The following is a 15,032-nucleotide window of genomic DNA, read 5'->3' as shown; positions in this document are numbered from 1 at the left end:
TTCCTGAGGGATTTTGGCCCTGCATGTCAAACTGGGGCTTCTCTTTTGATGATCTGAGCAGCATGAAAAGCCTGTAAGTCTGAGGGCAGCAAGTCCCCTGTATGTTTCCAGAGGCACAAGGATGGAAAGACACACTTGAGAGACACCACAAAGGTCACTGCTGCATTGTCCATTCAAGAGTTTTGTGGCTGATAGAGAAGGGTTAAATGTGTTTGCCTGTTGGAGAGTAATAAGCTGTTGTCACTGATCATAAATAATCTAAACTGCAGGTGGTCTTTGGTAATGACAAATGCAGACTTTATGACCTATGTTCAAGCTAGTAAACACTTGGTTGCATCTCTGTGCTAGTTGGGCTAAAAATAGGCTCTACCTCCAGTGAAATCAACTTTAAGGATTTCTGTGTTTAAATAACATTTGTGTTTAAATAACATTTGTGTTTTACTATCTGCACTGCAAGAGAGAATGAGTAAGAGACTGTGATCCAAATAAGTAAAATCCTTATGGAGAATAAAAAAAAATTAGGAGAGGAGTGGTTACTCCTACAGCAGCAGTGTGAGAGCTGAAGGCCAACACTATAAAGATGTGTTTAGATTTGTGTCTTAAAATAATGGCAGTACTTAGAAGCAAGAAAGCAATATCCTTGCAACATCTGTAAAATCTTGATCAGCAAGACTGCCACTTGCTTGAAGTTTTCTCTCTGTGTTTAGATTAATTTTAGGCTGTAGGATTGTTATTTTTATATGATCATGATTCTAATTAATGATTAGAAATTAGTACTTCTGCATATGGTTATGAATTGTAGCTGCAAGACAAAGAAATGCAACAAATCTTAGAACAGACAAGCAGTCCACCCTTCCTGGCACATCTCTAGAATTATCAGGTTTTTAACCTGTGCATTGTTTCAAACAGTAGCTACCTAAGCTTCAGTGAGCAGTGAACCTCTCTGCTGTAGAGCACCATTGATTTAACGTGTGGAAGGCTTACTGAAGTTATGTGTGTATACCCCCTGCTAGTTAAGCATGTGTGCTAATCTGATTTATTTAAGAAAATGCCAGTGTCGTGGTCCTGCTTTGGGTGGGTTTTCTTGATTTCTGTTTTCCTTCTCCTTGCTCATCTCTAAAAAGTACACCACACTCAATAGCTGACAATCCAAAACAGCAAAACGTAATTAAACAGCAGTACTAAAGCACATTGGAGTTCTTGAATAAAGAAAATACTTTGCAGATTGAAATACCAAAGGCCAATTATGGGGAGGCAAAACCAGCAATAGAAATCTTTAATGTGGTAAATCCAGACTGAGGTGATTTCTCAAGCTCTTATAGTGTTGAAAGTTGGGGGAGCAAGAACAGCAAGAATTGATTCTGTATACTTTTGCATTGTACATACCAAAACCTCTACATTTTGCTGTGGTTGCCAGGCAGTGAGATATGATGAAATATTTTGCCTGGAATCTGTTTTATAATGTCACTGGAAAGTGCTATCCCCATGTAAGCAGGGATGTTAGTGGAAGGGATAGGATTCGCTTGTATCATTCTTCAGCAACATCTCAAGGCTGTTGCTTATCCCTTGGTGGGATTGAGAAGGAAGAAGGAAAGTTACTAAAGATCAGCATGAAGAAGTGCTAAGAGTATTTCCAAAGAGGTTTTTTGGTTTTGGTTTTCTGTTTTGGTTTTTTTTTTTGCAATATTGTGAATTAAGATTTATCTCATTATTTGGCCTGACAGGTAGGTTTGTCTACTCACAATGCCTTATTCTGAAAACTGTGTAGCTGCTAAATTGACATTTTATTCATTCCAGTGCCCAGGAGAAGTGAATCCATGCTGTCCCTTTTAATTAATGGTGTGGGATGCCAGTAATTTTGGATAAGTGTGGTCCGGTGTCCTCTGGATCTCAGTAATCTATGTCTACCTTAATCCAGGGAGCTAAGTTACTATTTTATAAAAGCAGAAGAAGCAATTAAAGTTTGTATAGAGTTAATTTAAGTCAGATATGATTCACAATGCCTTTTTCTGGAAGCATGTGTGCACGTCTGCTCCAAGAAGGACCTGTAAGACAGGTTGTGGTAATAAAATTATTCCTGTGTTTTTATCTTTGCAGAGTCTGGCTTTAGCTATTAAACTACTTGCAAATGTGTTTAAAATAACCCAAGGGGAAGAAGGGAGGTAGAGTGTTTCTATTGTAAGGTTGGCTACAGAGAATTTTTGTGAGTTACTCATACTAAATTGTAGCACACAGAGTGTTGTCTCTTTCTATAACTACTCTGAATGGGGAAATGGAGAGAGAGAGAGAGAGAGAAAGGTTCCTTACATGAATTCTTGGATTTATGCTTTTTCAGTGTACTGAGTTGCATTCTGTGCTATGCTTCGCATCTCATAAAAATCACCCACTGCCCTTCATGTAGGAACGTGCAGCCCAGTTCTGCCAGATCTGTCTTCACTCCTTGGAAGCAAAAAACAATTTGCACATCCACATGTAAATGTTTCAAACTACAAATTGTTCAGGGGCAAATGAATCCCTTTTTGCATCTGTTTCTGTGATGTTCAAGTTTATGTTCTTGATGTTCATGTTTATTTATATCCCACAGTCCTTGCCAAATATATGATGTAATTTCCTAACTTGTGGCCTCATGACTACTTGCTGATGTTATTCCATTTCAGAAATAGCATGAATGAGATACAAACTTCGTATACCTAAAAGAAACTGTGTCTCGTCTGCTGCTCCCACCTGTCATGTCTCTGCATCTATAGAAGATGCTTCTGCCATTGCTGGTTTCAGAAATCATGTGGTGAACTGCTGCTCCAAGAGTTTATACAGTCCCTGTATAAATCATTCTGTGAGAAATACAGAATACCTTTTCTGTGCATAAATATTTTGTAGCTTCAAGGTTCAAGTACATCCCAAGACACTGGTGCATATGGTTTCATCCATCTACATGTGTATTTAAGTTGGTGCAATAGCCTCCCATTTCTTCAGTTGAAGAGCTTACGCAATTTTAAATCCACTGCCCTTGTAAAAGCAATAATTTTATGGTTTATAGCTGTGTGGCGTGTGCACAGTAGGCTAAGCTGATTGGTAACACCAAAGTTTCCCGTGAAGCTGGTGGGATTGACAGCCACAGCTTGACGATGAAGACAGATGGAAATCTGCTGTGTCTGCAGGCCGTCATGCCCAGCAGGTCTTAAGGCAGCAGCTATGTGAACACCAGTCACACAGCAAAGCCAAGGCCCCAAACCCCTGGTTGCTGGAACTGGTGGGATATGGAGGAATGAAAACAGCTTTTTCTAAATGCCTTTTGTTGTTAAGCTTCTTGGCTTGCTGCTTTGGAGAGCTAATGCTGATATTAATACAAGCCACAATTAGTGCAGCAATCCCATGGAGGTGAGGAGTTAATCAAGGTGTATTTCTCACGCTTCCCCCAGTGAAGATCTAAGCAACATCTCCTTCACTTGTGTTGTTGATGCATTTGCTGGGAATGTGTCAGGTAAAACTGCTGTCACTTGACATGGCTTATGTGAAATGACTGTTCCCTCCTTCCATGAGCTGAGCCGGGGCAGGCGTTGGCCAGGGTTAGTCAGTGGTTGGATTTGGTCTTGTATTGTAGTTGTCTCTTCTGAGGTGCTGGGATCTAAATGCTGGATTTAATTACTATGAAGAAATTTTCCCTTACTTCTCTGTATCTTTTATGACAGATAATCAGAAGTTACATTTTTTCCAAACAAATATAGAAGAAATTTTGTTTCATGGCCATCACTGATCTGCAAGAACATTTAGAAAAATATGTTGTTCTCATTTTCCTTTATGTATCAATATTTTTGTTTTTATTTTTTTCCTTTTTGCCAGTTTTAAATCCAAGTATGGACCATGTCAGTAGGAAATATGTGTTTAATTTCTTTATATTACGTCTTGGCTTTTTAATTGTAAAGGTGTAGTTACCGTAAGTATGAGAGAGTGTGATACAATTATTACCTTTGCAGAATAATATCCATGTTTTGGTAGCTGGCTTTAGTCTCTCCATAATAATTTAATTTTAGGTTTGCACTTTGGGCTTTCTTAGCTTTTTACTCTTACCTGTATAAGATGTCTTTAGATGTAGTTAAGAAAAAAAGCCCTGGCTTTCATTGTTTGGAGCTATAACAGAAGATAATTGTCAGGAGAAAGGAAGAAAAGTAATACAGCACCTTATGAGCTGTTTCTTATAAACCAGTAGAACTCATCCTAATAGAGCCCAAGCACAACTCTGGGCTGTGTTCCAGGGAACTGCAGAGCTCTCTGCATGCAGCAGCCTGTACCTTGCAAACTGGTAGGCAAAGCATGTCTGACATTACAAGAAGCAGATATAAAGGCATTGAATTAACATTTAATTTACTGCATTGGGTGTTATTGCTAAGTCAAATGTACAAACTGAGCTCAGCTTGCATTGAACAGATTGATCCCCTAATACAAAATACATGAGAGAGAGAGAAATTGCTCGCATAGCTCTGATGGCCTGTGGGAGACCAGCAGGAGGGAACTGGTATTCTCAGTGATTTTAAGAAATGTGTATTGCTAAACCCTCAGGGAACTATTTGTGTGATGAGGGTCATAAAACTCATGGGATACTTCAGTGGCTGAACCAGTGCCAGGTCAGGCTACTGTGACTGAACAGCAGCTTTGAGCACTCGATGCGACTCTTGCATCTCCAGCCCCAGTGGAAGCAGGTTTACAGAGCTCTGTCATTGTGCTGTCTGGTCCCTGCCTTGCTCTATGGTGCCTGTTCACATCTCATATTTTCAAATGCCTTGGTAGTGCATGTGTGTAGTGCAATGCAGTTTGCTGGGGGTGTACTCAGTGACTTCCCTCTCCGCCCGTGTACTCATCCAGACTCTTAGAAAGGATGAGCACAAAAAAAAAAAAAAAAAGAAAAGATAAATGAAACTGGATGTTATAGTATTAAAGAATTCATGAGTAACTCATATCCACTGAATTTTGACTGCATAAGGATTAATTTGATAATCAAGGTCTGGAAAAGAATCCATTAAATAAAGCCAGAGACCAACGGGAACTAGTCTGTTCTTTGGCAGTTATGTGGGAGGAGAAAGAAAACAGATATGGAATATTTAAAAATGGGCCATTTAATGTGCCAGAGATCTGATGCAGCCAATAATAACACACTTAGCATTGCTAAAAACAGATAATAATCTTTTAATGCAAAAACCACAGCACACAATACCAGCTGAACCCATTTCAGACGTCATGAGCAGGGATGCAGATGAATTGATCAAGGGAGTGAGATTTGGTGGTTGCCTAGGGACCAGTGAGCCTGACCTACTTCCCAAAGAGGCATATGCTGGTTTGGATGGCTAACATGCTGATGTGGTATTTCAGAAATACTGAATTTCATCACTCCAGTGAAAAATCTTCTGAGCAAACTTGATTGAGAAGAAAAAATTAGAAGTGAATAAATCAAATTGGGATTTTGTAAAGAAGTCTTGCAGAATATTTATTGCACCCTTCCCACTCAATAACAGAAAATTCAACAGGGGCGTTCTCTCTGGGAAGTTTAAAATAAAATCTATGGCTGGCAGAAATTTAGGTGTTTTAGGACAATGACTCTAGAAAGGACTGAGATCTATTACCTGATAAAAACCATAAAGGAGCTAGAACTGATGCAAAAAAAAAGCAGAACTGTTCAAGAAATATCTTGCTTTCCAATAAATACTTAATTTCTCTTTGGAAAAGAGCAGGATAACCTTGTTGTATCAAATCAGAAGGATACAGTACACTGAAGTCAATGTTTAGTGAGAATATGTTCATGTTTTTCCTATTGGAACCACACTAAAAATCCCATCTGGTTACCTGCACCAAAGAATATGAAGAGCTGGATCCAGAAATTCCCAGACATTTTTGCCCTGATAATTTAATTAAAAATTATGGAATGTGGCAATAAATTCAAACCATGGAAGAAAGGAAAAGCATTGGAGAATAACTGGAATGGTCTGTGTATCTCTAGTGCGGTTAGTCTGATACAAGCAAGGAAGAATATTACAGGAATTTTTAAGGTGGATATAATTCACCTGTGTAGTTGTTTCAGTCAGTGTAATGTTCTGTTAAAAGGAGTTAGCTCACTTTTTCCCCACACAAGATTTCTAGTTTTGTTTGATAAAGGTTTGTATATAGATAATGAGATTTCATGTTTGCCATGTATTTTGCTTCATATCTCCCAGGCCTTTTATTTTTAGGGAAGAACAACCTTACCTGTACAGCAACTTCTTACTGTATTAAAAGCCTGAAACTGAAATGTCTGAGAACCATTGGCAGTAGTGAATTTCCTTCCAATAGGAATCTTTACATAGAGACTTGGAAACAATCTCATTCAGCAATTCCACCAACAGTTTGGAGTAAACCTAGATGCTGTTCACTAGAAGCATAAAAATTGCTGCAGTTTTGCATAACAATAAGATTGTAACCTCAGTTTGTGCAGCAAGCTGGGCCCTTGTTAACACATTATGTTCTAAAGCCAAACCCAAAGTAGTAAGCTCAGAAAAGAATATTTAAGTAGAGCTAAAATTCCACTGCAATAGTAAGGGAAATTAGATCAAAACAGTGGTGTTTTGCAGAAAGCCTTGCTTCCATGCAAACCCATGTTACTGGGTTAAGGAGGTGAAGCCTCCCAGGCTGTGGCACGCAGGGTAATGTGTGGTGAGCCAGTGGCATATCCAGACTTGAACTTTACAAATCTGTGATTTTATGCAGCATAATAAGAGAAGGAGTGGAAAAGGCAATTGAAGCAGTGTCAGGATTGAACCAAAATTTGCAAAAGGAGAAGATTGAAGAAGCAGTTTTCACATAAAGACAGGAACTCATGTTGCATTTGTCTATCAGGGAGGCAATGGAAGGATTAAAAAGGGAAAAGTGTGAAAAGTAAAATCTCTTGTTATTCCCAACTGCTTTGCTCCTTCCTCCATTCTGACTTCTGGCTCATGAGCAAACATTTTTGCTAAAATCCTTTCTCTGTTCCTATTTGTGTCATGGAAATAATCTGATCACCAGTAGTCATCTGAGTACTGGCTCCTCATACCACAGCATCATTTCCTTTTGTGTTGCCCATACCTGTGTCAGAACTAAAACCAAGGCAGGTTGAGAATAACCTCGTTTTGTCTCTTCTTGCTAGAGCAAAATGAGCATCATGTGATGAATGCTGAGATATTTTATTATTCAGGTATGCTGATCTCCAAGCCCTCAGACAGGGGATAACTTGCAGTGTTTTGATGATGCCATAAATAGGGCTGTCCACATGCTGGTGAGCAGCCTGTGATGGGCTCTGATAAAGGTCACAAGTCTGTGAGTGTCCAGATCTTGTGTGCTCACTGTGGCAGTATCAGAGGATTGTCTACAGTTCTCTCTCAGGCTGAAGATATTCAGGCTCTGTAGGGGCATTGTCCACTGGACAAGTGGACATCCTGTAAATACTGCATATGACTCAGCTGTTGTGTGTTGTCTTTGATGTAGAGGAGGCTCATAACTTACAGGAGTGTGAAGAGATGTTTATCTAGCTAATTTTGTTCATACTGAAAGATTATTATCTCCAAAGTGAGTGTGTACATGTCCCCACAAGGATTTTTTCTTTTCCTGAACACTTTATCCTATGGTGAGGATGAAGCAAATGCTTCTTTGCAGTAAATGTGTAAATATAATTCCATACTACAGATATTCACTGATGTGTAGTGTCGGGGCCTAAACTGACTAAAAAATTCCAGTATTGCTTATACTGGAAACAACAGAAATGGTTAATTATTTATTCCACTGCCTTAACCCACTGAAAGTTGGACATATGCTTCAGTGGCCTGGAAGAATTAGTGGGTAAGGAAAGAGTTACATTATTTTTATTTTTTTTCTTTTAATTGTAGTGTATTAGAGCCTTTTCTTCATCAAGTTGTCGGCTCTAATCATCACTTTGAAGATACTAGATTATCTTGTGAGGGGGCTTTATAAAAATTTGACAAGGAAATCTTAAGCTTGTGGCCTTATTAGGTGTCCAGTTCAGCATTTGAGAGGGGAGATATTTGTAAGCTGTGAAACATCAGATTATAATTAATAAGGTTCCTCTGTGCTTCACCTAAATCGAGTGACATTGAGCTGAATGAGTCTTGGGCTGAAATTGCTCTGGCAGTGTAGAGGATCCTGTGCTTTTGCTGAGGATGTAGATCTTGTGAAACAGTGTGAAGCCAGTGGGCTTTGCCCTGGGGCTGGGAGGTGAAACATTTGCTGTTGATAGACTAAAGAGGTAAATTTTACTTCAGAGCTTTGGGACCCTTCACGGGTACAACCTCCATGTTCTTGTTAGGCTTCTGAAAACACTGACATTTTTTGCATACCCCACTAAATTAGTAGATTTAAAGCAGGTTCTTCCTCTTTCTTCTTCTAACAATGCTGTGAGCATCTAGAGGAAAATTTCCTTTTTTTTTCTGGGGTTCAAGCAGTTTCAGCTTGAGCAGACACTGCATCGCATCCAGCAATGTGGTGTGGTGTTCATAGGCAGTTTTCTCTTTGCCTTCTGTTTCTGTACTAAATGGCTGCTAGGCCTCTCTGATGGGGTCTTTTTAAAAGTAGAAAAGATCAAATATGTATACAGAGTACTTCAAAATTACAAGAGAAATGAATCTACAACATTATTCTGTTGAAGAAAAGTTGTATTGTTGTTAAGCACTCCCCACTCCCTGCAAGGAAGTCCCACGCTGGAACAGAGAGGGTACAAGGGCAGTATTGTTTGTGACTCCTGGCATAAATCTCTGTCCTTGCTGCCCCAGCACACTGGAGCAATGCAGAGGCAATTGCTTTAGTGCAGCAGGCAAATTGCTTTGTGCAAGCAATTCAGCTGCTGCTCATGAGAAACAGAACTGCAGGAGCAGTTTGACTGACTTTCATATTAATGAAGCGTGATCAGAAGATGTTTCTGGTGGAGTTTTGAGTCCCAAAGATTTCACACTTCTGCACTGCCCTGTGCAGATGCCAGGGTACTGATCTTGAATGCTAGCCCAGAATTCCCAGAGAGCCAGTGTTCGAGTGCTGGATGCAAGCTAAGAGACCTCTACAGATGGTTGCAAGGTGGTTTTTGAAAACACTTTTGGGAATGTGAGAGCTGGCACCAAAATTATTTTGGAATGCAGTCCGTCAGAAGGATGTGATGTAAACCAGCTTTCTGTGTGCTGTTACAAGTTAGCACAATATTAATCTGGTTGAATTAGTATCATCATTAATTTGTAAAGAGAGATTGTTTTATGGCTTCTCAGTGACTTTTATGGAAGTCTCTGAAACACAACAAGGCATAACAATATTTTTTGGAGATGAGGTGAATTTGTACACTGGAAGAGAAGGCACTTGAAGGACTGCCTTCCTCATTGGTGTGAATTTTACAATTTCATTGGAAAAATGGCCACTTAACTGACTGTGAACATGATCAAAATGCTTGTCTAGCAAATCGTCATTAATTTTGATGATGATCCAAGAACCAAGGCAGGGAACTGGAAATACATCTACCAATTCATGTTCTGGGTAAAACCCTCTATGAAAACAATTTTTTGGCTCAATTTTTTATGGCTTCATGTGTCCTATAAATTACTCAAACATGTCTGTAGCTGTAAAATTATTTAGCAAATATACCTTTTGTAAACTGGGACATGGAGTGTTTTAAAGCTTGAAACTACATCTTTGGTAGAAGTGGTTAAATTTTGAGCATTAGAGAACTTAATGGAGATTCAGAGCTTTGCAGAGGCTTGGCAGGAAGAGGATGCTCTTCTCTGGCAGAAAATCTAAATCAAGATGTATTTCTGTGTCCCAAAGTGTCATCCAAATCACATGCTGCAGCTTGTCTCTTTCCGGTAATGCTGTTTGACATATTGTCAGCAACACCGAGTATGTTTTTTCCCTTCCTCACTCTCTGTGTGTCAACACATTTACAGCTGTGATTAAGAATCCTCTGTTTAACGTTTCATAAGTTTTTGGATTACCTTACACTGAAATAAGCCAGTCTTCATCTGAGAGCACTAAACTGTGTGTACATCCTATTGCTTTTCCAAAATAAAAGAAATCTTGAGAATGAACCATGTGTGAAATAATAGAATCGTGTGTGTACACCTAGGGAGAAGGTTGGTAAGAAAGCTGAAATCATGTAGCTGAGTGGGAGTTTACTTCTCCAGTATGTTGAAAGATGTCATAAATGTATTCACAAATTGTTTAAATTCTTAAGGGAGGCCAGGGGGTTTCTAGCATGGCAAGTGAAGATTTACTGCCATCTACTGTGCAGTTGAACACTGATTATGCGTAACAGATAAAAGGAATGAATTGGGTTAGTGTACAGTTTTTGGAAGGGGGACTTGGGTTAGGATTTAAGGTATTATCCCAAACAGACTGTGGGGTTTGAAGTTCTGCTTGAGCAAGGGCAGGGCGATGGTGCAGAGCAGAATCCAGTGCATCAACTTACAGACTGTGTGTGACCAAGTGACCAGGCACAGCCCTGGGCTCTCCCACCAGCATTACAGCTACAGATCCCTGGGGTTTCATTAAAGATGCTCTGCAAGTGTTAGAAGAACCTGCAGCTGTTTCCAATGGATCTGATTTTTATTGTCTTCATAAGGTAGGTACTTATTCCTGAAAACCCTACTGAAGGTGATTCCTCTTAGTACATTTATACTAATAGACTCTTAACCAGAGATAGAGATTTTGTAAACCACAGGTAAGATGGTTAAATTCCTTCAAATTTCTGCATGTTTTGTTAAGGTAAAAGGCAAAATGCTGATTGAGGCATAGTTAAAGTGTCTCAATGCTCTGGCAGGGAGAGGAAACTTAGTAAGTAGATTTTTGTTACGTTACTGTCCTCCCACCTGTAATAAGGAGCTTTTGAGTTTCTCTCAAAAATGTTTTGCCATAATATGTGACTTTTTACTCCAGTATGAATCTCTGCTTAGTACATAACTGAATGGACTTCTGAGCACTTGCATTCTGCAGCTGGGGCTGTAGGTGCCTTTGTATGGGCCAGGAATGCAGTCCTTGAGATTACTGAATTCCTGTGCCACTCTTAGGTCAGCTGTCTGCCTCCTTAAACCTGCTTCTGGCTCTGCTCTGCCTCCTGTTCATGCAGGCTTATTCCAAAATTTGGAAGATGCTGATTAGGTGTCTGTGCCGGCTGCTGAATTCATACCAGCTTGGCAGTGGATGGAAGCAAGTGGGTGTTTAAATGTGGATGCTGCCATTCAGACTTTCCCTTCAGGATCATTATTGTGATTTGAACTTTTGCTAGACAAGTCTTTGTAAGCTAAGAGAGAGATTAAATGGTCTTCCAGAATTAGTGCGTCTTTTTCCTGTATCAAAACCATGCATTTCTTTTAAGAATTAATTAAACCTACAATTAGAATTGCAATTTAAGGCAATTCTAGACAATGAGGAGGCTGTATTGAACTGATCAAGAAACTAGGGCTGTTATTAAACCCTTTTCTCTCCCAAGCAGAAAAGTCCTAGGCCTTCTTTTCATGTCTTTACCTATTTAGATGCAATGTTATTTAGGATGAAAACTTAAACTGAATTTAATATATAGAAAAAAACCACGTAGGTTTATACCCCTGCAGTGGAAGGAATAATTTAAGGAAGTATTCAGAAGGCTGCTTCTAACTTTTGCTTCTTGCAAGGTTGTAATTTTTTCTGAGAAATTTTTACAAACGGACTTGCAAATGTGCTGTACCTCAGTGCTGTACCATGTAGTGTTTTGGTGGTGTGAGGAGTTTTAATTTTCTGCTGTATCATTTTCTTCTATTATATAGGATCAGTGGTGCTGGTCTTATTACAGCTGTGTACAACCACAGCTCTATTGCATGTAGTTTTATGTCCTTCACTGCAACAGTGCAGTAAATTCTGATAATAATGCTAATTATATCAGGAAGTAAGAGGGCTGGTATTAGTGAGGAGTCCTGTTTCACATGGCCAAGACATCATTACAACGATCTGAAATTTCTTATTAAAATGTCTGAAAAAAATTGCATCTCTCTCCTCTTACCCTTTTCTACTATGTTATCTGTTCATCATAATTTTTCTAGCAGTTTGCCACAATTAGGGAATATTTCCAGAAGGGTAAAATTGTCTGATCTAACAGAGGCTGTTCTCATCTTCCTATAGAGAATTGAAGGAATTATGTGAATGTGATCTTTGTAGTCCTGTTGCTGAATCTCTGACAAATACATGTGCATGTTCACTGTTAGTTTAATTTCTCTGAACTCACTATCAAATTTCTTGGTACATCACCCTTGAGGCCTGTATGTAGAGCATGTTAAAAAAAAATCCCACTGCTTATAGAAAACAGATCCTGGGAGACTGATGACACATTCAAATCATTGTGAATCATGATGTGGAAAAATAGATTTTTCTGGATTGCTTTTAAGAGTTCTGCTCAGCTTTATCATAATTAAGGCTTTTCACTGTGGTATTGGAGTTCAGTGTGAAACTACACAATAAGTAGTATATTATTAATATGGATTGCTCTTACTCCATCAAAAAAGCACCTCAGGGTGCCTACTATAAATGAGATCCTAAGATCATTAGGGTTTGTGCATTTTCATTTATAACCATAAATGAACCAGGTGTGCTAAAAGTACGTACCAGGGTATATTTTTTTTCTGGATGACTTAATATTGTGCTACTTCAAATAGTGCTATTTAGAATTGATGGATATTTTTAGTGGCATTTTGGGTGTTCACATTTAAAACACAGCAGTGTGGAATTTGGTCATTTTTGGGGATCTACAGCATCTGTTTATCTTTTCACCCTTGCTGTGCACCCTGCTGCTGTAAAACCTGTGATTCCCTAGAGCAAATTGGGGTTGTAAGATCCAGATGTAGAAAAGGGACAAGGATCCTAATCCTGAAGGAATTTGACTTTTTGGCAGTCACTATAGGCAGACAGGTGTGGATGACTTTGGAGCTGGCTTTAGGTCTGTCACTTGATAGGGCTGCTAATGAGCTGTTTTATGCTTCCTTGCTGTAGTGGATGATGTTGTAATTCCGAGGATAGAATCAGGTTTCCTTTTGGGAGTATTGTCTGCAGCTCCTCAAGAGATCTCTGCAGAAGATCTTTCATGGAGCTGTAGTTAAAGTCTTTTCTGATGCACACATATAGTTATTCTTTTAGTTAATAGGAGTGCCCACCCAGATACTGGTATGCTCAAGCATAATGCAATGAATTACTTTCTTCATGCCTGATGGGAGGGAATTCCACAGCCTAATTGGCTGCACAGAGCACTGAGCTGGACCAGAGCATGGGGAATGCTGTCTTGCAAATGACAAAATGCTCCTTTACAGTCAGCTGCAGAGTGTGTCAAAGTCTGTAATGAGCCTGACTGAATGTTTACCAGTGCAAAAGTATGAAAGTTTTAGAATTACATGAAAAATTTAATTCTGTCACTAATTCTGTCACTGTGGTGTGACAGAATTGCATTGTAGATGCACTGAGGCTCCCATGAGGCCATTAACAGCATCTTCTCAGATCTCAAATACGTTTCAGCAAATGCTCAGAGGAGGCTGAGTCTATACTGCTGACATCAAGAAATATTTTTTCTTTGGGTGAAAAGAATGGTAGTCAGGAATACAGCCTGCAGTGCTTTTTGTATTTACCTTTACTTTCTAGTAGTTGAAAACTATGTCAAAGCATACTGGACGTTAACTATTTATTTTCTTTGTTGACTCAAGAGTTTGAAAGCCTGCCTAAATATGTGTCATCTCTGAAACACAGCTTTAGAAATAAATTCAAGATTTTGAACCTTAAGTTGAAGGAAACTTTTTTTTAATTTTGTGCATTTTTCACTCTTACACAATAGTTTTAAAATAAGATGGCCAGCTACTTTCAAAGCATTAAACAGTAATGTTTTGTTCATAACCTTTTACCTACAAGAAAAAGCAGTCAATGAGAAGTTTAAAAGACTTCATATGTTTTTTTAAAGTGAACAAATATCACTTAGAAAGCTTTTATGTGAGTAAATACTTTTCAGCTTTGGAAAAAGGGAGATCAAATTTATTTGGAATATCCCCAAATCTGTCTGTATTCCTTTCAGGGCTCCCCAGGTGTCTTCTGTAAAAGAATCTGTTTTCAGAGTGCAGCCTTCTCTTGAAATATACTGGAATTTTCAAATGATGTATGAAATACTTAAGTATCTCTGAGTGATTCCCCCACTGCTCTGCTGCTCTGTGACTATTTAGCCACTGGCTGGGGAGGAGGGTAATGCTGGAAGAGAGGATTTGAAGGTGGAGGGAAAAGGGACCTTGGATTTTAATGCAGAAGGCTTTGCACTCACAGGGAGAAAGAGGGAAAAGTGAGCAAGTGGGCCCCAAAGCTGATAAAGTGGTAAAGAAGAAGCATTGCCAGTGCTGTGAAGAGTTTGAGGGTGAGGACTTATAAGAGAGGCTTCAAACCCTGGGACCTACAGAACCTTGAAGAGCTCTGTCATGGTGGAAGGTCTGAGGGCCATGCACGTCTTATGAAGGTGTGGGTCCCATAATTTAGACAGGAAATGCAAATTGAAGTTCTAGCTGTAACCTGATAAAGACATGGATAGAGGAATGGCAGGATTTGGCCACCAGATGCTGGAGGAAAGAGCAGAGGATCCATGTGAATAACAGGGTGGAAAAAAGGATGAGCAGGTGGAACTGCAAAAGATCCCTTGCCAGAGGAGATGGTCAGAAGTGGAAAACTGCTAGAAGGTCGGGGAGATACACCAGCAGTTTGCTCTTGTATATTTGCTGAAACTGTTTTCAGGTCAGTTTGGAAAGATGCACATTGGTCTTATACTGTTTTCTGCCTGTTTTTTCTTGTACTGTTTATCCCTTGCACAATATGAATCAATTCATGGTATTTCACTCAATCCAGCGAAAGACATGGAGAAGGCAAGTGCATGTGTTCTCTATTTTTCCTTTTCCTTTCCCTTTTTTTTTTCTTTCCTCTTAATACTCTGAAAAAGCTTTATTGCTGAGGTTGTTACACTGTTTTTAACACTTGGCTCTTTAACATTCTGAAGC

General features: G+C 39.2%; 1 protein-coding gene across 13 annotated transcripts in view; it reads left to right on the top strand.

Annotated features, from left to right (window-relative positions):
- RBM20 (RNA binding motif protein 20) overlaps nt 1-15,032 on the top strand; it is a 97,866-nt gene that overhangs the window by 39,650 nt on the left and 43,184 nt on the right. For 2 of the 13 annotated variants that reach the window (XM_086900343.1, XM_086900341.1), the window contains exon 1: nt 10,636-10,711. The exons of 8 other annotated variants lie outside the window; for them this stretch is intronic. Coding sequence is in view for 2 of the 5 variants with exons in the window: in XM_086900337.1 (XP_086756463.1) it covers nt 10,799-10,824 (26 nt within the window). In the remaining 3 variants the exon portion in view is untranslated. Of the gene's footprint in view, nt 1-10,635; nt 10,825-15,032 lie in introns of those variants that run through there. 3 more of the 13 variants (XM_086900337.1, XM_086900336.1, XM_086900340.1) reach the window with 2 other exon arrangements.

The sequence above is a fragment of the Cyanistes caeruleus genome, chromosome 8 (genome assembly GCF_971803275.1).
Source record: "Cyanistes caeruleus chromosome 8, bCyaCae1.hap1.1, whole genome shotgun sequence".
NCBI lineage: Eukaryota > Metazoa > Chordata > Aves > Passeriformes > Paridae > Cyanistes > Cyanistes caeruleus.
This window is presented reverse-complemented; position numbering and strand designations above follow the sequence as displayed.